At 50.9% G+C, this 20,218-nt stretch overlaps 1 protein-coding gene across 1 annotated transcript; it reads left to right on the forward strand.

Annotated features, from left to right (window-relative positions):
• The first annotated feature begins 303 nt into the window (after positions 1 to 303).
• On the forward strand, positions 304 to 19,324 carry LOC147080545 (chloride channel protein-like). Its single transcript, XM_085981162.1, has 4 exons — positions 304 to 381; positions 4,668 to 4,793; positions 17,865 to 17,949; positions 19,194 to 19,324. The coding sequence occupies exons 2-4, from the start codon at positions 4,757 to 4,759 to the stop codon at positions 19,297 to 19,299; spliced, it is 228 nt and encodes a 75-aa protein (XP_085837288.1). The 5' UTR covers positions 304 to 381; positions 4,668 to 4,756; the 3' UTR covers positions 19,300 to 19,324.
• Positions 19,325 to 20,218: the final 894 nt, after the last annotated feature.

The following is a 20,218-nucleotide window of genomic DNA, read 5'->3' on the forward strand; positions in this document are numbered from 1 at the left end:
TCTGTCTCTCTCTCTGTCTCTCGCTCTCTCTCTCTCGTGCTCTCTCTCTCGCTGCTCTCTCTCTCTCTCTCTCTCATCTCCCCCCTCTCTCTCTCTCTCTGTCTCTCTCTCTCTCTGTCTCTCTCTCTCTCTCTGTCTCTCTCTCTCTCTCTCGTCTCTCTCTCTCTGTCTCTCTCTCTCTCTGTCTCTCTCTCTCTGTCTCTCTCTCTCTGTCTCTCTCTCTCTCTCTCTCTCTCTCTCTGTCTCTCTCTCTCTGTCTCTCTCTCTCTCTGTCTCTCTCTCTCTCCTCTCTCTCCCAGGAGCACTACCATTTCTGCGGTGATGTTTCTACTGTGGGTTGTGCTGTGGGAGTTGGCTGCTGTTTCGGGACTCCCCTCGGAGGCAAGTTTCTGGCTCTTATGCTTTATTTCCCCTTCTCTGCATTCTGTCAAGGTTTTGTTAATCTGCCTCTCTCTGGAAAAAAGACCAGTTTCGGGCAAGGTAGAGAGAGGAGCAATTCTGCTTATCCCGCATGCTGTGAAATGGTCCATCACTTGTGTCAGTGTGGCTCCGTCGACCTCACTCTCCACTCTGAGTCAGCAGGTCATGTGTTCGATCCCCACTCCAGAGACTCGAGCCACATTATCCCAGGCCGACACTCCCAGGGTGCCATTAGTGAGGGAGCGCTGCACTGTCGGAGGGGCAGTGCTGAGGGAGTGCTGCACTGTCGGAGGGGCAGTACTGAGGGAGCACTGCACTGTCGGAGGGGCAGTACTGAGGGAGTGCTGCAGTGTCGGAGGGGCAGTACTGAGGGAGGGCTGCACTGTCGGAGGGGCAGTACTGAGGGAGTGCTGCACTGTCGTAGGGGCAGTACTGAGGGAGCGCCGCACTGTCGGAGGGGCAGTACTGAGGGAGCGCCGCACTGTCGGAGGGGCAGTACTGAGGGAGCGCTGCACTGTCGGAGAGGCAGTACTGAGGGAGCGCTGCACTGTCGGAGGGTCAGTACTGAGGGAGCGCTGCACTGTCAGAGGGGCAGTACTGAGGGAGTGCTGCACTGTCGTAGGGGCAGTACTGAGGGAGTGCCGCACTGAGGGAGTGCTGCACTGTCAGAGGGGCAGTACTGAGGGAGCGCTGCACTGTCAGAGAGGCAGTACTGAGGGAGTGCTGCACTGTCAGAGGGGCAGTACTTTTTTCTTTTATTCGTTTTTATGGGATATGGGCATCGATGGCAAGGCCAGCATTTATTGCCCATTTCTAATTGCCCTTGAGAGGGTGGCGGTGAGCCGCCGCCTTGAACCGCGGCAGTCCGTGTGGTGAAGGTACTCCCAACAGTGCTGTTAGGGACGGAGTTGGAGCTGCACTCTTCCAGGCAAGTGGGGAGTATTCCATCACACTCCTGACTTGTGCCTTGTAGATGGTGGAAAGACTTTGGGGAGTCAGGAGGTGAGACACTCGCCGCAGAATTCCCAGCCTCTGACCTGCTCTTGTTGCCACAGTATTTATGTGGCTGGTCCAGTTATGACTCTGGTCAATGGTGCCCCCAGGATGTTGATAGTGGGGGATTCAGCGATGATAATGCCATTGAATGTCAAGGGGAGGTGGTTCAACTCTCGCTTGTTGGAGATAGTCATTGCCTGGCACTTGTGTGGCGCGAATGTTACCTGCCACTTATCAGCCCAAGCCTGAACGTCGTCCAGGTCTTGTTGCATACGGGCATGGACTGCTTCATTATCTGTGGAGTTGTGAATGGCGCTGAACACTGTGCAGTCATCAGCGAACATCCCCATTTCTGACCTTATGTTGGAGGGAAGGTCATTGATGAAGCAGCTGAAGATGGTTGGGCCTAGGACACTGCCCTGAGGAACTCCTGCAGCGATGTCCTGGGGCTGTGATGATTGACCTTCAACCACCACAACCATCTTCCTTTGTGCTAGGTATGACTCCAGCCAGTGGAGAGTTTCCCCCCTGATTCCCATTGACTTCAGTTTTACTAGGGCTCCTTGATGCCACACTTGGTCAAATGCTGCCTTGATGTCAAGGGCAGTCACTCTCACCTCACCTCTGGAATTCAGCTCCTTTGTCCATGTTTGGACCAAGGCTGTGTAATGAGGTCGGGAGCCGAGTGGTCTTGGCCGAAACAAAACTGGGCATCAGTGAGCAGGTTATTGGTGAGTAAGTGCCGCTTGATAGCACTGTCAGTGACATCTTCCATCACTTTGCTGATGATTGAGAGTAGACTGATGGGGCGGTAATTGGCCGGGTTGGATTTGTCCTGCTTTTTGTGGACAGGACATACTTGGGCAGTTTTCCACATTGTCGGATAGATGCCAGTGTTGTAGCTGTACTGCAACAGCTTGGCTCGAGGCGCAGGTAGTTCTGGAGCACAAGTCTTCAGCACAATAGCCGGGATGTTGTCGGGGCCCATAGCCTTTGCTGTATCCGGTGCGCTCAGCCGTTTCTTAATATCGCACAAGTGAATCGAATTGGTCTGAAGACTGGCATCTGTGATGCTGGGGACCTCAGGAGGAGGCCGATATGGATCATCCACTCGGCACTTCTGGCTGAAGATGGTTGCAAATGCTCCAGCCTTGTCTTTTGCACTCACGTGTTGGGCTCCACCATCATTGAGGATGGGGATGTTCTTGGAGCCTCCTCCTCCCGTTAGTTGTTTAATGGTCCACCACCACTCACGACTGGATGTGGCAGGACTGCAGAGCTTTGATCTGATCCGTTGATTGTGGGATCGCTTAGCCCTGTCTATAGCATGCTGCTTCCGCTTTTTAGCATGCATGTAGTCCTGTGTTGCAGCTTCCCCAGGTTGGCACCTCATTTTTAGGTGCGCCTGGTGCTGCTCCTGGCATGCTCTTCTACACTCGTCGTTGAACTAGGGTTGGTCCCCTGGCTTGATGGTAATGGTAGAGTGAGGGATATGCCGGGCCATGAGGTTACAGATTGTGGTGGAATCCAATTCTGCTGCTGCTGATGGCCCACAGCGCCTCCTGGATGCCCAGTTTTGAGCTGCTAGATGTGTTCAGACTCTATCCCATTTAGCATGGTGGTAGTGCCACACAACACGATGGAGGGTGTCCTCAGTGTGAGGACGGGACTTTGTCTCCACAATAACTGTGCGGTGGTCACTGCTGCCAATGCTGTCATGGACAGATGCATCTGTGACAGGTAGATTGGTGAGGACGAGGTCATGTAGGTTTTTCCCTTGTGTTGGTTCTCTCACCACCTGTCGCAGACATGTCCTTCAGGACTCGGCCAGCTCGGTCAGTAGTGGTGCTACCGAGCCACTCTTGGTGATGGACATTGAAGTCCCCCACCCAGAGTAGATTCTGTGCCCTTGAAGTCCCCCACCCAGAGTAGATTCTGTGCCCTTGCTACTCTCAGTGCTTCTTCCAAGTGGTGTTCAACATGGAGGAGTACTGATTCATCAGCTGAGGGAGGGCTTTGATTGCTTAGCTTGAAATCCATTTGCCACAGTTTTGCCAATTCACTTTATCTATCAAGAGGGAGGAAACTAGAGGGAGCTTCGTTTTGTATCTAATCCATGCTGTACCTGCCCTGAGAGTGTTGATGGGACAGTGTAGAGGGAGCTTTACTCTGTATCTAACCCGTGCTGTACCTGCCCTGGGAGTGTTTGATGGGACAGTGTAGAAGGAGCTTTACTCTGTATCTAACCCATGCTGTACCTGCCATGGGAGTGTTTGATGGGACAGTGTAGAGGGAGCTTTACTCTGTATCTAACCCATGCTGTACCTGCCCTGGGAGTGTTGATGGGACAGTGTAGAGGGAGCTTTACTCTGTATCTAACCCATGCTGTACCTGCCATGGGAGTGTTTGATGGGACAGTGTAGAGGGAGCTTTACTCTGTATCTAACCCGTGCTGTACCTGCCCTGGGAGTGTTTGATGGGACAGTGTAGAGGGAGCTTTACTCTGTATCTAACCCGTGCTGTACCTGCCCTGGGAGTGTTTGATGGGACAGTGTAGAGGGAGCTTTACTCTATATCTAACCCGTGCTGTACCTGCCCAGGGAGTGTTTAATGGGCAGTGTAGAGGGAGCTTTGCTCTGTATCTAACCCGTGCTGTACCTGCCCTGGGAGTGTTTGATGGGACAGTGTAGAGGGAGCTTTACTCTGTATCTAACCCGTGCTGTACCTGCCCTGGGAGTGTTTGATGGGACAGTGTAGAGGGAGCTTTACTCTGTATCTAACCCGGCTCTACCTGCCCTGGGAGTGTTGATGGGACAGTGCAGAGGGAGCTTTACTCTGTATCTAACCTGTGCTCTACCTGCCCTGGGAGTGTTGATGGGACAGTGTAGAGGGAGCTTTACTCTGTATCTAACCCGTGCTGTACCTGCCCTGGGGGTGTTTGATGGGACAGTGTAGACGGAGCTTTACTCTGTATCTAACCTGTGCTGTACCTGCACTGGGAATGTTTGATGGGACAGTGTAGAGGGAGCATTACTCTGTATCTAACCCATGCTGTACCTGCCCTGGGAGTGTTTGATGGGACAGTGTAGAGGGAGCTTTACTCTGTATCTAACCCGTGCTGTACCTGCCCTGGGAGTGTTTGATGGGACAGTGTAGAGGGAGCTTTACTCTGTATCTAACCCATGCTGTACTGGTGTGGGGCGTGTAGGTGGGGTCCCAGTGCTCTGATGTCCCTTACCTATCTTTTGCAGGTGTCCTGTTCAGTATTGAGGTGACCTGCACCTATTTTGCTGTGCGTAACTACTGGAGGGGATTCCTGGGCGGGACATTCAGTGCCTTCATGTTCCGAGTGATGTCTGTGTGGATTAAAGACGCAGGTAAGCTTTGGTCCCACTCTCCGTGTTAGTGAGCTGGATGCCAGACCCCCCCATTTGTCCCAGTCAATGACCCTTTGACCGCCTGCCCTGTTCCTTACCCGTTGACTTTTGCCCATGTTGTTAATGACCTTTGGACCCTCATCTCCTATTTCCCATCTACATCTCACCATTTAAAAAAATATGCTGCTTTTCTATTTTTCCTGCCAAAGTGGATAACTCCACATTTCTCCTCATTATATTCCATTTGCCGTGTTCTTGCCCACTCACTTGGCCTGTCTATATCCTCTTGAAGCCTCCTTGCATCCTCCTCACAACGTACATTCACCCAGCTTTGTATCATCAGCAAACTTGGATATATTACATTTGGTCCCCTCATCTAAATCATTGATGTAGATTGTGAATAGCTCAGACCCAAGCACTGATCCTTGCGGTACCCAACTAGGTACAGCCTGCCAACCCGAAAATGACCCGTTTATTCCTACTCTCTGTTTTCTGTCCGTTAACCAATCCTCAGTCCATGCTGGTATAATATCCCCAGTCCCATGAGCCCTAATTTTGTTTAATAACCTCTTGTGTGGCACCTTATTGAATGCCTTCTGAAAATCCAAATACACCACATCCACTGGTTCCCCCTTATCTATTCTGCTAGTTACAACCTCAAACAGATTTGTCAAACATGATTTCCCTTTCATAAATCCATGTTGACTCTGCCCAACCCTATTATTATTTTCTAAGTGCCCTGTTACCACGTCCTTAATAATAGATTCTAGCATTTTCCCAACTACTGATGTCAGGCTCACTGGTCTGTAGTTCCCCCGTTTTCTCTCTCCCTCCTTTCTTAAGGTTACATTTGCTACCTTCCAATCCGCGGGAACTATGGAATTTCGGAAAATGACAACCAATGCATCCACTACCTCTATAGCCACCTCTTTCAAAACCTGAGGATGTAGGCCATCAGGTCCAGGAGATTTATCGGCTTTGAGTCCTGTCTTGTTTTGCACACTTTGTACAAAAATAATAAATTGCAGGACAACGGAGTATTACAGTTTAAACTCTTTTATGAAGCATCACGTCTGTGATCTCAATCATACAGCACAGTGGGGACAAGATGGAGTTAGGACCCCTGGCTGGGTCTTCAAAAACAATAGCAGTCCTTACAGATGCCTGCAGGCCAATGACAACTCAGCATGTGATCACATGTGAATATAATAGGTATTCCTTACAGATGCCTGCGGGCCAATGATAATTCAATATGCAAATGTTACATCCCCTTTCTTTTAAAAGAAAAATGTTATGCATTATTTTTAAACCTTTCTTCTACCTAATGTTCTCAGTAGCATAAACATATAAGTAAACTCAGCATTTAACTAGTGCTGAAAACATCTCAACGTTTCGATAACGATGTACAGATTTTTTTTAGGGCAGCGATCCGCCTACACCCTTTGACAGTTCACAAGTCAAGGATAACTCTAGGCTTGACCTCTCGACCCGACCTTGTGTGGTATGGAACTGAGCATGCTCCTGAATCGGTCAACTAATCAGGTTCAGGTTTAGGTTCAGGTAAGTATGATGTGTTTTGTGTATTGCTCTGTTCATCACACTCTGTTGAACGGATCCTCTCGTCGGAATGACGGTGTTGTTCCTTGGTGTTCAGGAGGTGCCTGCGATTGCGGCGGTACACCTGTCCTTCTGGGGTGCGGACGTGATACGATCGCTCAGTGTCAGCTGGCTGGATGATGACTGCTGGCTTCCAGTAGTCATGCTCCTGGATTCTGACGGATTCTCCATTGTACAACGGCGGCAGTAGTCTAGCTGACCTGTCATAGTATCTTTTTTGGTGTTGCTGTCTCTGTACACGTTTTGCATGCACTTGCTTGCAGCTGACGACCTCTGGCTGCAGCTGCTGGTTGGTGCTTGGAAGGATTGAGCGAAGTCTGCGGCTCATCAACAGCTGTGCTGGTGACTTGAAGTTGTCAACCGAGTGTTGCGGTACTCAAGGAGACTGATGTAGGGGTCTCTTTTGTCCGCTTTGGCTTTGTCCATGAGTGTTTTTGCAATCTGGACTGTTTTTTCAGCAAGGCCATTACTTTGAGGGTAATGTGGGCTTGATGCGACATGTGTGAAACCCCATGCCTTGGCAAACGACTCCAACGCTTTTGATTTGTATTGGGGGCCATTGTCTGAGAATAAAGTCTCTACAATGCCATGCCTGGCAAAGGCTGCCTTTAGCTTGTGGATCACAGCTGCAGATGTGGTGCTGTGAAGCTTGTCCAATTTAAAAAATCTGCTGTAGTAATCAACAGTCACTATGTAGTCCTCATTGTTCCATGTGAACAGATCCGTTGCCGCGACCTGCCAGGGCCTGTCTGGGATATGGTGAGGTATCATGGGCTCTTTGACATTTGATGGGTGGCGTTCTAGACAAATGGAACATTTTCCGACAATGTCCTCAATGTGTTTGCACATTCCGGGCCAAAACATAATGTCACGTGCTCTTTGTTTGCATTTTTCCATGTCCATATGTCCAGCATGAATTTTTGTCAACATTTCTTCTGAGACTGGTAGGAATGATGATTTTCTCCCCTTTGAAGACGATTCCGTTGATTTGTGACAGTTCATCTCTGTGGTTCCAAAATTCAGATATGCTCTGAGGGCATTTCCTCCTTTCCTCAGGCCATCCTTCATGTATGACTTTGCTCAGCAGTGTGAGTTGTGCATCTTTCTCTGTTCCTGCTCGGATCTCCTTCAGTTTTGAGTCACTCACAGGTAAGCTGTTGTACACCATGTGCATGTGCACCTGCACATCCATGCCTTCACTGAGGCTGCTGTCCTGGTAGCTAAGAGACTTTCTGGAGAGTGTGTCTGCGACAGGAATGTCTTTGCCTGGACGGTGAATGATTGTGAAGTCGTACTTCTGTAGCTGAAGGATCATTCTCTGTAGCCTTGGTGGGGCTGCAGCTAGTGGTTTCCTCATGATTGACTCGAGGGGCTTGTGGTCAGATTTCACAATGACTTGTCGGCCATAGACGTACTGGTGGAAACGCTTACATCCAAACAGAATTGCACATAGCTCTTTCTCGATTTGAGCATAGTTGATTTCACTGTCTGAGAGAGATCTGGAAGCGTAGCCGATGGGCTTTCCTTCTTGCAGTAATACTGCGCCTAGTCCGTACTTTGACGCATCCACTTGTAGTCTGAGCTCTTTGTTGGGGTCGAAGTAGGCAAGAACTGGTCCTGGTTCTCTGGTGATTAGGTCTTTCATTTTCTGAAATGCTGTGTCATGTTGTTTGTCCCACAGGAACTCATTGGATTGTTTGAGCAACTGACGCATGGGTGCGTTGATTTCGGAGAGGCTCGGGGCAAACTTGGCTAAGTAGTTAACCATGCCTGGTACTGTCTCTAGCTCTGCGCGGTTCTTCGGCGGCTCCATTTTCTTGATGGCGGAGATTTTCCCTGGATCCGGCTTAATGCCATCAGTTGAGAGGCGATGCCCGAAATAACTGATCTCAGTGGATCCGATTATGCTTTTCTCGGGGTTGAGCCGGATACCTTTCTCCCGTGATCTTTGTAGCATCGCACGGAGGTTCCTGTCATGTTCCTTTCTATTCCTGCCATAGATGAGGATGTCGTCTACGATTGCGACTACTCCGTCGAGGCCTTCATAGGTTTCATCGATCTTCCGCTGGAATTCATCCTGAGCTGAGATAAGACCAAATGGTAAACGCAGAAATCGGTAGCGTCCAAATGATGTGTTGAACGTTGTTAGCTGAGATGATTCTTCCGTGAGCTTGATAGTCCAGTATCCTGAAGTAACGTGCTCCCACTAGCTTGGGTGTGATGTCATCTAGCGTTGGTAGAGGGTAGTGAGGGCGTTTGATAGCCTTGTTCAAATCTCTGGGGTCGAGACAGACTCTGAGCTTGCCTGTACGTGGTTTCTCAACCACGACTAACGCGTTGACCCGCTCTGTCGGTTCTGTTTCCCGGACGATGATTTCTGTATTCTCCATGCTCTGCAGCTCCTCCTTCAGGCGACTACGTGGAGCAAGGGGTATCCTTCTCGGTGGGCAAACCACAGGGGTTGCTGCTGGGTCAAGGTGAATAGTGCATTCACCTGGGAATAGTCCGGTTCCTTTGAAAACGTCAGCAAACTCCTCCATGACTGTCTGCTTCTCAACTGGTGCTGTCAATGATAGCACTAGCTTGACGAGGTCCATGTCTAAACATGCCTTTAGACCTAGCACTGGAGGTGCTTGAGTGTCAACAATGTAAAAGTCCAACATCATGTCGCTTTCTTTGTACTTGCATTTCATCACGCATGTGCCTTTTACATTGAGCTGCTCACCCCCATAGCTGGTCAGTCTGCGTGAGGTGGGCTGTAGCTCACACTCATCCTTCAAACTGTGATATTCACTCAGAGGAATTACATTAACCTGAGCTCCAGTGCCTAGTTTAAACTTAAGCTCTTTGCCCTGTTTTCCTATCTCAATATCGGCATAGGCTTGCTCAGTCTCTGAAATCTGTTTTTTCTGTGACACCGAATCAATAAACAGTTCCTCTGCATTTGGCTCTCTATCTGGCATTTGGCTGTCACTCACTGTGTGTACTGTTGTTCCGAAAACAGTCCTGCAAACTTTAGTAAAGTGGTTCCGTTTACCACATTTAGCACATTGCCTTCCTTTGGCAGGGCAATGCTCCTTTTCTCCATGCATCTTGTTTCCACAATATCCACAGTTTTTGAAGCGTTTTGTGTCTGTGTCGCTCATTTTTAGAACTCTTTCTGTTCTGAAACACGCTCTCTGGGCGGTGTTCTTTGCTGTGTATCTATTAACTGCGTGCACTGTCTGTTCACTCGAGCTGCTCGTGGCGCCGGTTATGGTTTTCAACTGTGCTTTGGCTATCTCGTGCGATCTAGCTATGCCCATAGCTTTGTCCAGCGTTAGCCTGGACCCAACATTCAAAAGTTTCTCTCTCACTTCAGCTGAATGTATTCCAAACATGATGCAGTCTCTGACCATCTCATCTTTATCTGCATATTCACAGTCATTTACCAACAGTTTTAACTCAGTCACGAACTGTTCAAACGACTCACTAGCTCCTTGTACTTTCTCCTGAAACTTGTACCTAGCGAATATCGTATTTGTCTTGGGCATCACATATGCTTCAAAACGGTCAAAATAACTTTTCAGTACCTTTGCTTCATCCGCGGTGAGAGACCATGTGTTAAAAATGTCTCTCCCTTTTTTCTCCGATCCATAGGAGTAGGTAGCTGCATCTTTCTTCCTCCCCTTTGCTTTTCAACGGACCCGAGAACATCAACTGCATGTGTTGCTTGAACTTGCACCATTCTCTATGTAAGTTCAAGGATTCCCAATTCATTCGAGGTAAGGGAGCTCCAACGATGTCCATTTCTGTAAAGTCCGGGCCTCAATAATACACGGACTTTGGGAGAACAGTTTAACAGGTACTTTACTGAACAAGAGGCAGCTTGAAACTGAAACTACAGAAGCCTGCTAGGGCCTTTTATACAGGGGTGGTCACTGCCGGTACTGCAGTCTAAGACCAGTTATTCCCTTAAAGGTACATACACAACAATTCCTCCCCTTTTAGATAAACAGTACATAACATTCATTTAACAACTAAATAATAACTAATTACAATTACAATTTTCTCAGTAATATATACATCAACTGAAATAGTCATTTATAAGTTCAGTCTTTGAGGAGGCTTCCTGATCCGGACTGGATAGTGCCTTTCTCGAGTATCCTGTTCTGGTGGTGGAGTCAATTCTGGCTCATTGTCATTGGTTGGTTCGTCAGCATCCAATACCCCTGCTTCTGAGGTAGACGCAATCTGTACTTCGGGCTCATTACCAGGTGCACATGCTTGTGGTACAGGCTTGGCTTGTTCCTGTGACTCTAGAATCTGGTCAGCATGGCGTCTCACGATGCTCTCTCCAACGTCCACTGTGTACATTAGTGGTCCCTACTGTGTGCATATCGTGCCTGGCTGCCATTTTTCTGTTCGGTAGTCGCGGGCCAAGACTGGTTGCCCTATCTTGAAGCTCCTGGTTGGCTTCTCATTTATGTGCTGGAACTGCTTATCCTCAACATCTCGTCTTATGTTTGGTTTGAGCAAATCCAAGCGACATCTTAGTCTCCGGTTGAAAAACAGTACGGCTGGAGTTTGGTTGGTTACTGCATGTGTCGCATTCCGGTAAGCAAACAGGAAGTTATCCACCTTGTGTTGCAGTGGTATGTCGTCATTATACATTACCTTTATGGCCTTTTTAAAGGTCTGAACAAACCTCTCAGCCAATCCATTTGTGGCTGGATGATATGGGGCAGATGTGTAATGTTTCACCCCATTATTCTTCAGGAACCTCCGGAAATCCTCAGACACAAACTGTGGGCCATTGTCGGAACAGATCTGTTCTGGCAACCCATTCCTGGTGAAGATGGTCCTTAGGACCGCAATAGTTTTCTCCGTGGTGGTGGAGGACATTTTAATGACCTCTGGCCATTTCGAATGGGCGTCCACAGCAATTAGAAACATTGAGTCCATAAATGGACCAGCGAAATCAATGTGTACCCGTTGCCATGGAGATGAGGGCCACTCCCATGGATGTAGCGGGGCCTGTGGTGGAGCGTTTTGGACCTTCTGGCATCCTGTGCATCTCTTGGTCATATCCTCGATTTCTTTATCGATTCCCGGCCACCACACAAACGCCCTGGCTAGGCTCTTCATTTTTACCCCTCCCAGATGACCCTCGTGAAGCTCATTGAGTACTCTACCTCTCAACTTGGGTGGAATTACCACTCGGGATCCACACATCAAGGTTCCCCGGCACACTGACAGCTGTTCCCTCCTTGGCGAGAATGCTGGCAACAGTGAGTCGCCATATGCTGGCCATCCCTTCACCGTCAAATCATAGACCCGAGAGAGCGTCGGGTCATTTCAGGTTTCCTTCTCAATACTTGCGTTTGCAACAGGCAAACATTCGACTATGGTCGCATGGAATATCTCCACAGGGTCCACTGCAGGTGCTTCTTCCGCCGTAGGCAACGGTAGGCGCGACAGCCCATCAGCGTTTCCATGTTGTTTCGTACCTTTGTACTCTATGTCATACTGATGTGTCCCTAGAAAAAGTGACCATCTTTGCAGCCGTTGCGCCGTCATCACCGGAACGCCCTTCTTTGGATTAAAAATTGAGACCAGGGGTTGATGATCAGTCAGTAGGGTGAATTTCTGCCCGTGCAGATAGTGATTGAACTTCTTCACCCCCCACACCAGGCTGAGGGCCTCCCTGTCAATCTGGGCATAGTTACGCTCGGCTGAGGTTAGCGAGCGCGATGCAAAGGCTATTGGCCTCGCTGAACCGTCACAGAATTTGTGTGACAGCACCGCTCCAATGCCGTAACTTGGCACATCACATGCCAACCGAATCGGTAGTGTTGGGTTGTAGTGGGCCAATACTTCTTTTGAAGTGATTTGGCATTTACATTCCTGAAAGGCACGCTTACACTCATCACTCCATTTCCATGTTACACCAGTTTGAAGGAGGGCGTTCAGTGGGTGCAGAATTGTAGATAAATTCGGCAAGAACTTATGGTAGTAGTTCACCAACCCGAGGAACGACCTCAGTTGCGACACATTTTCTGGTGCTGGAGCCTTGACTACAGCCTCGATCTTGTCCGGCGACTTATGCAACCCTTCCTCATCAATCATGTGGCCACAATACGAGATTTGTCTCCTGAAGAACTCGCATTTGGGACGGTTGGCTCGTAGCCCATATTCCTGCAATCTTGTGAGCACCTGTTCCAGGTTGGCAAGGTGTTCATTGTCATTTTCACCCGTAACCAGGATGTCGTCCAAATAACACTGGGTCCCCGGGATCCCTTGCAGGACTTGTTCCATCGCCCTCTGCCACATAGCCGGGGCCGATGCTACCCCAAATACCAGTCGATTGTACTGGTAAAGGCCCGTGTGAGTGTTTATCGTGAGGTATTTCCTAGATGCTTCTTCCACCTCCATTTGTAGATACGCTTGAGCCAGGTCAATCTTTGTAAAATGTTTCCCTCCAGATAGTGAGGCGAAAATATCTTCTATCCGCGGAAGCGGATACTGTACTGTGTGCAGGACTGGGTTCACAGTCACCTTGAAGTCCCCACAGATGCGAACCTTCCTTGGCTCCCCAGGCGTGCTGCTCAATGCTTTCTTCATTACAGGAATGATGGGTGTGGCCCACTCGCTCCAGTCCACCTTAGACAGCACCCCCGAACGCTCCAGACCCTCCAGTTCAGCTTCCACAGCTGGGCATATCGCATATGGCACCGGTCTGGCCTTGAAAAATTTTGGGGTTGCGTTATCCTCTATCTTTATGGTTGCCTTTACTCCTTTTAGAGTCCCAAGTCCTTGTTGGTGTTGGAACACCTCTTCCGCGTCAGATAGAATTTGTGACAGACGTCCAGGTGCGACGTCATCATCTTTTTTGTCAGTCACAGTTAGTGCCAGAATGGAATGCCAATCCAATTGTAGTCTTCGGATCCATTCACGTCCCAATAATGGTGGTCATCCATCTCGTAGTATATACATGTATAGTTTCTGTGTTTCCTTTCCGTTATATTCAACTGGCACCCTTATTTTTCCTCTGGGGTAGACCTTTTGCCCCGTGTATGTCTTCAATACAATGGACGTGTCCTTTAAGGGTATGTGTGAGAGTAGCCGCTCATAGTCTCGTCGATTCATGACAGTTAGGGCTGATCCTGTGTCCAATTCCATCTTCACTGGGGACCCTGCTATCATGAGGGTGACCCAAATGGTTCGGTGATCTTCTTTTGCGATCACGTTGTGTAACTTTAAACAACTTAGTCGCCTGCTCTCAGAGTCCTTATCACTCTCCTGATCTTCTGAACTACTATCTGTCAGTTTCTTTACTTTCTTGTACTGTTCCTTAGTAGTTCTTGTCGTGTTGGTCTTCTTTCCCGACCTGCAGACTCTTGCTATATGTCCCATTTTCCCACATTGCCTGCATATTTTGTCTTTAAACCAGCAGTCCTTCTGCTCATGGGTTGTTCTGCCGCAGCGATAGCACTTTTCGGCTCCATACGCCATTTCGTTAGCGCTGTATTCTTGTGGTTTCTGTTGTATTTCTGCAACTCCCTGTGCTGCTGCTTCGTAGGATACTGCCACGCTGAAAGCCTGTTCTAGCGTCAGCTCCTTTTTTGAAAGTCATTTCTGGGTTCCTTCACTCTGGAGCCCGCAGACAAACTTATCCCGTAAGGTGTCTGCCAGTCCTGCTCCGAACTGGCAGTGCTTCAATAACTTGCGTAGTTCCATAAGATAGTCAGCATTACTCTCATCTTTGCGCTGGTTTCTTTTATGGAACTTGAATCTTTCTGCTATCAGCAGTGGTGTAGGGCTTAGGTGTTCCTGTAAGATATGAGCAATCTCCTCAAAACTTTTCTCCATTGGTTTAGCTGGGGTAATTAAATTCCGCAATAGGCCGTACGTACTCGCACCCATCAGATTTAATAATACCGACGCCCTCTTTCCATCAGCCACCTCATTTGCCTTGCAGTACACTTCAATTCTTTCCACATATGTGGTCCAGTCTTCTACCTCGTTGTCGAAAGCAGTGATACTGCCACTTTTCGTCATCTTGGGCGATTTAAAATGGCGCCTCCCGCGCTTTTGCTTCTTCCCCAATGGAATAAAATGGCGCCTCCCGCGCTTTTGCTTCTTCCCCAACGGGATAAAATGGCGCCTCCCGCGCTTTTGCTTCTTCCCCAACGGGATAAAATGGCGCCTCCCGCGCTTTTGCTTCTTCCCCTTACTGCCACGCTGCTCCTAGCCTTCTACGGGGTAATGGCGGCGACCCGCAGCTTCGGCGTGTCTCGCTTTCCTTCCCCCCCCGTTTAGTTTCTCTCCGCTGTCCTGTTCTCGAGCCCTGTGCGCTCCACCCTCTCTCTTGTTTTCTTTTCCCGGCGACGCTGCGCGGCCCGATTTGTAGAGCCGCTCAATCGAGCTTGAGCCCGCCGCAGTCCGGAAGGGTCAGCGCGCTACCTGCTACCAGCACGATTCGCTGGAACCACAGTCTCTGCCGCAATTCTCCAAACACCGATGGATTCTTTGGGCGGTTGCCCTCGGTCGACGCCCGTTGCTCAGACTACGACCTTCCAGGACCTTCCTTTCAGGCGAGATCCCCGTGAGATGATGCCACACTGCAGTTGAGTTCGAACTTACTCGTCACCACTGTAAAGTCCGGGCCTCAATAATACACGGACTTCGGGAGAACAGTTTAACAGGTACTTTACTGAACAAGAGGCAGCTTGAAACTGAAACTACAGAAGCCTGCTAGGGCCTTTTATACAGGGGTGGTCACTGCCGGTATTGCAGTCTAAGACCAGTTATTCCCTTAAAGGTACATACACAACAATTTTAAATCCCTGTTCTGACACCATGTCTTATTTTGCACACTTTGTACAAAAATAGTACAGGAAACTTTGTGTTATCCGGAGGCTAAATGTCCGGCAAGCTCGAGCCACCAGCAAAAATCAGGAGCCGTTTCGTTAGGTTTTTAAAATTTTCGTTGCTTTTTTCTCAACAGTCAAGCTCTGCAAGGTCTGTAGCTGAGCAACAGCTTCAGCTAGAGACGCTACAGAGACGCTTGCCGACTGTTTAGAAGCTGGGTTTGTTGATTCACACAGCTGAAAATCTCCGTATGTTTCAACATCAGCGCTGGTGTGTCCGGCAGTTGAGGGAACGGCAACAGCTCGGTCCCGTCGGTGCCGGATAGCACAAAGTTTCCTGTAAATTGCAGGACAACGGCGTATTACAGTTTAAACTCTTTTATGAAGCATCACGTCTGTGATCTCAATCATACAGCACAGTGGGGACAAGATGGAGTTAGGACCCCTGGCTGGGTCTTCAGAAACAATAGCAGTCCTTACAGATGCCTGCAGGCCAATGACAACTCCGCATGTGATCACATGTGAATATAATAGGTATTCCTTACAGATGCCTGCGGGCCAATGATAATTCAATATGCAAATGTTACAAGTCCCATTAATTTCTCCAGTACTATATTTTTACTAATACTAATTGACGTAAGAAAACTACTGGGCACTTGATCTAAGTGTTAAACAAAGCTTTAATCAACTGTTTTACAACATAGAGGTCTAGTTGTGTCCTTCACTAGTTCCTGTTAAGAATGTCCCTGCGCAAGTTGTGCCCGTGCCCGAGTATTTATACTCTCCCTGGACAGTGCCACCCGCAGTATCATTTCGTAAGTCTTTCTTTTATGAATGACTGACTCATGTCATTAATATCTTTCAGTTCCTCATTCTCGCTAGACCCTTCATTGAGCAGAAATTTCCTCCAATTAAATATTGGGAAGACCGAAGCTCTTGTCTTTGGACCCCGCTCTACACTCTGTTCCCTTGCCACCGACTCCATCCCTCTGCCTAGAACCAGACCGTTCTCTACCTTGGTGTCATATTTGACCCTGAAATGAGCTTCCGACCACATATCCGCGCCATCACTAAGACCGCCTATTTCCACCTCCCTAACATCGCCCGTCTCCGCCCCTGCCTCAGCTCATCCACTGCTGAAACCCTCCTCCATGCCTTTGTTACCTCTAGACTTGACTATTCCAACGCACTCCTGGCTGGTCTCCCACATTCCACCCTACGTAAACTCGAGATCATCCAAAACTCGACTGCCCGCGTCCTATCTCGCACCAAGTCCCGTTCGCCCATCACCCCTGTGCTCGCTGACCTACTCGGCTCCCGGTGCGCTAACACCTCGATTTTAAAATTCTCATCCTCTAATTCTGGCCTCTTCAGCATCCCTGATTATAATCGCTCCACCATTGGCGGCCGTGCCTTCAGCTGCCGAGGCCCTAAGCTCTGGAATTCCCTCCCTAAACCTCTCCGCCTCGCTACCTCTCTTCTGTCTTCCTTAATTGTGCCAGAAATTCGGGTCGGAGGCTTCCCGCGGGTGCAAGCCCCCTGACCTGCACTTACCTAGCGCGCCGGCCGTTGCGCTGTGGGCCCGCGTGGGATTCCGATCCTGGGCCTCCTCCAACTGCTGCCGCGCAGTGCTTGCGTATCCCAGGGGCGCAGTTAGTTCGATGCGTCCCCTGGGATCACGTGGGCCATGGAGAGCCAATGGCGGCAGGCAATGCTTCATTCATAAAATTTGACAGGAAGAACTGTCAAATCTATGAATAGAGATTGGCCCCAAAACCTAACTAAAACTTCAAATAATTTTTTTTTTAATCACATTTTTAAAATAACTATAAATTACATAAAATAACTTTTAAACAATAATTTAAATTTTTGAAAAAATTAATTACAGTTTTTAATAGGGCTAAAAATAAACTTACCTTTCTTTAAAGTATTTAAAAATAATAAACCTGTGGAAAAAATGTTTTAATTTTACTTAATTCACCACTTACCTTGCTAAAAGCAGGCCTTGCGACTGCTTTTTAAAAGTGTAACTGCTGGAGACTTGTCCTCCCGGAGAAACCTGGGGAAAAAAACGGAAGTTCCGGACGTACGCGCTGCCTCTCCGGCGCACGCGTTCCACCTGTCAACCCCTTCCTTCAAGGGAACGGAAGTTCCGGTTTCCCGCGCATGCGCAGTGCATGCACGAAACCGGCACTTTCGTTGGGCCTACGCGTGTGTACCCAGCGCGTCCTCACCCGTGGGGACCCGAAGTTCTGGGCTCATTATGTTGCTCGGTGTCAAACTTTGCTCGATGATGCTCCTGTGAAGAGGCTTGGGGCGTTTCACTATGTTAAAGGTGCTATATAAATACAAGTCGATGTTGTAATGACTCTTTGACCTCTGACACTCCATCCTGTTGTTAATCTTTGACCTCTGACCCTTGGTCCTGTTTTTAAAGCCCCTTTGACCCCGGATCCATGTCCCTCTTATTAATGACACTTTGAGCCGCCTGGATCCCTGGCCCTGTTGTTAATGACACTTTGAACCTTGACCCGTGATCCTGCTGTTAGTCTATGACCCCGGACCCTGGGTTTGTTTAACTTTCGCTTTCTCCTCCCTTCAGTCACCATCACCGCCCTCTTCAAAACGAATTTCCGCGGAGATTACCCTTTCGACCTTCAGGAGCTTCCGGCTTTCGCAATCATCGGGTAAGTTTCGGAATCAGGGATGGTGCCAACCCAGACCTGGGCACTGACCGGGGGGCGCTGGGAACTGACCGGGGGGCGTTGGGCACTGACCGGGGGGCGCTGGGAACTGACCGGGGGGCGTTGGGCACTGACCGGGGGGCGTTGGGCACTGACCGGGGGGCGCTGGGCACTGACCGGGGGGCGTTGGGCACTGACCGGGGGGCGCTGGGAACTGACCGGGGGGCGTTGGGCACTGACCGGGGGGCGCTGGGCACTGACCGGGGGGGCGCTGGGCACTGACCGGGGGGCGCTGGGCACTGACCGGGGGACGCTGGGCACTGACCGGGGGGCGCTGGGCACTGACCGGGGGGCGCTGGGCACTGACCGGGGGGCGCTGGGCACTGACCGGGGGGCGCTGGGCACTGACCGGGGGGCGCTGGGCACTGACCGGGGGGCGTTGGGCACTGACCGGGGGGCGTTGGTCACTGACCGGGGGGCGCTGGGCACTGACCGGGGGGCGCTGGGCACTGACCGGGGGGCGCTGGGCACTGACCGGGGGGCGCTGGGCACTGACCGGGGGGCGCTGGGCACTGACCGGGGGACGCTGGGCACTGACCGGGGGGCGCTGGGCACTGACCGGGGGGCGCTGGGCACTGACCGGGGGGCGCTGGGCACTGACCGGGGGACGCTGGGCACTGACCGGGGGGCGTTGGGCACTGACCGGGGGGCGTTGGGCACTGACCGGGGGGCGCTGGGCACTGACCGGGGGACGCTGGGCACTGACCGGGGGGCGCTGGGCACTGACCGGGGGACGCTGGGCACTGACCGGGGGACGCTGGGCACTGACCGGGGGGCGCTGGGCACTGACCGGGGGGCGCTGGGCACTGACCGGGGGGCGCTGGGCACTGACCGGGGGGCGCTGGGCACTGACCGGGGGACGCTGGGCACTGACCGGGGGGCGTTGGGCACTGACCGGGGGGCGCTGGGCACTGACCGGGGGGCGCTGGGCACTGACCGGGGGGCGCTGGGCACTGACCGGGGGATGCTGGGCACTGACCGGGGGGCGCTGGGCACTGACCGGGGGGCGCTGGGCACTGACCGGGGGGCGCTGGGCACTGACCGGGGGGGCGCTGGGCACTGGCCGGGGGGCGACGGACACTGACCAGGGGGGGGCGCCGGACACTGACCGGGGGGGGCGCCGGGCACTGACTGGGACAGGTCGAGCGGTGCTGAAAGTGATGGAGTTTCCTCTCCTTGTTTCCCAGGATCGCCTGCGGATTCTTCGGTGCTTTCTTTGTTTACCTGAACCGACAGTTTGTGCTTTTCATGCGGAGACAGACTCTGCTTACCCGGATCCTCATGAAACAGTGAGTACCAGGGGGAGGGAGCAGTACTGAGGGAGCGCTGCACTGTCCGGGGGCAGTACTGAGGGAGCGCTGCACTGTCCGGGGGCAGTACTGAGGGAATGCTGCACTGTCCGGGGGTAGTACTGAGGGAGCGCTGCACTGTCGGAGGGGCGTACTGCGGGAAGCGCTGCACTGTCGGAGGGGCAGTACTGAGGGAGCGCTGCACTGTCGGAGGGGCAGTACTGAGGGAGCGCTGCACTGTCGGAGGGGCAGTACTGAGGAAGCGCTGCACTGTCGGAGGGGCAGTACTGAGGGAGCGCTGCACTGTCCGGGGCAGTACTGAGGGAGCGCTGCACTGTCCGGGGCAGTACTGAGGGAGCGCTGCACTGTCGGAGGGGCAGTACTGAGGGAGCGCTGCACTGTCATAAGAACATAAGAAATAGGAGCAGGAGTAGGCCAATTGGCCCCTCGAGCCTGCTCCGCCATTCAATAAGATCATGGCTGATCTGATCCTAACCGCCAATCTACTATCACAGAACCATCTCCTGAATCTAACAGAATTAGACACACGAAATAGGAGCAGGATCAGGCTACACGGCCCCTGGGCCTGCTCCGCTACCCACAGGGCCATGACCGATCCGAACCTAGACTCATGTCCAAATTCCTGCCCGCTCCCCGTAACCCTTAATTCCCTTTACTTCTAGGAAACTGTCTATTTCTGTTTTAAATTTATGTAATGATGTAGCTTCGACAGCTTTTTGGGGCAGCATATTCCATGGACCTACCACCCTCTGAGTGAAGTAGTTCCTCCTCATCTCAGTTTTGAAAGAGCAGCCCCTTATTCTAAGACTATGCCCCCTAGTTCTAGTTTCACCCATCATCGGGAACATCCTCCCCGCATCCACCCGATCCAACCCCTTCACAATCTTATATGTTTCAATAAG

Source organism: Somniosus microcephalus, unplaced genomic scaffold (assembly GCF_052327205.1).
Source record: "Somniosus microcephalus isolate GS21.2 unplaced genomic scaffold, FLI_Smic_1.0 scaffold1465, whole genome shotgun sequence".
Lineage (NCBI taxonomy): Eukaryota > Metazoa > Chordata > Chondrichthyes > Squaliformes > Somniosidae > Somniosus > Somniosus microcephalus.

What these genes read in the sequence shown, in the direction of transcription:
- LOC147080545 (XM_085981162.1), top strand. Translation starts at nt 4,757, where the DNA reads ATGTTCCGAGTGATGTCTGTGTGGATTAAAGACGCAG. An exon ending in TGTGTGGATTAAAGACGCAG is followed by an intron (nt 4,794 to 17,864) that starts GTAAGCTTTGGT and finishes TCCTCCCTTCAG; the next exon opens with TCACCATCACCGCCCTCTTC. An exon ending in CCGGCTTTCGCAATCATCGG is followed by an intron (nt 17,950 to 19,193) that starts GTAAGTTTCGGA and finishes CTTGTTTCCCAG; the next exon opens with GATCGCCTGCGGATTCTTCG.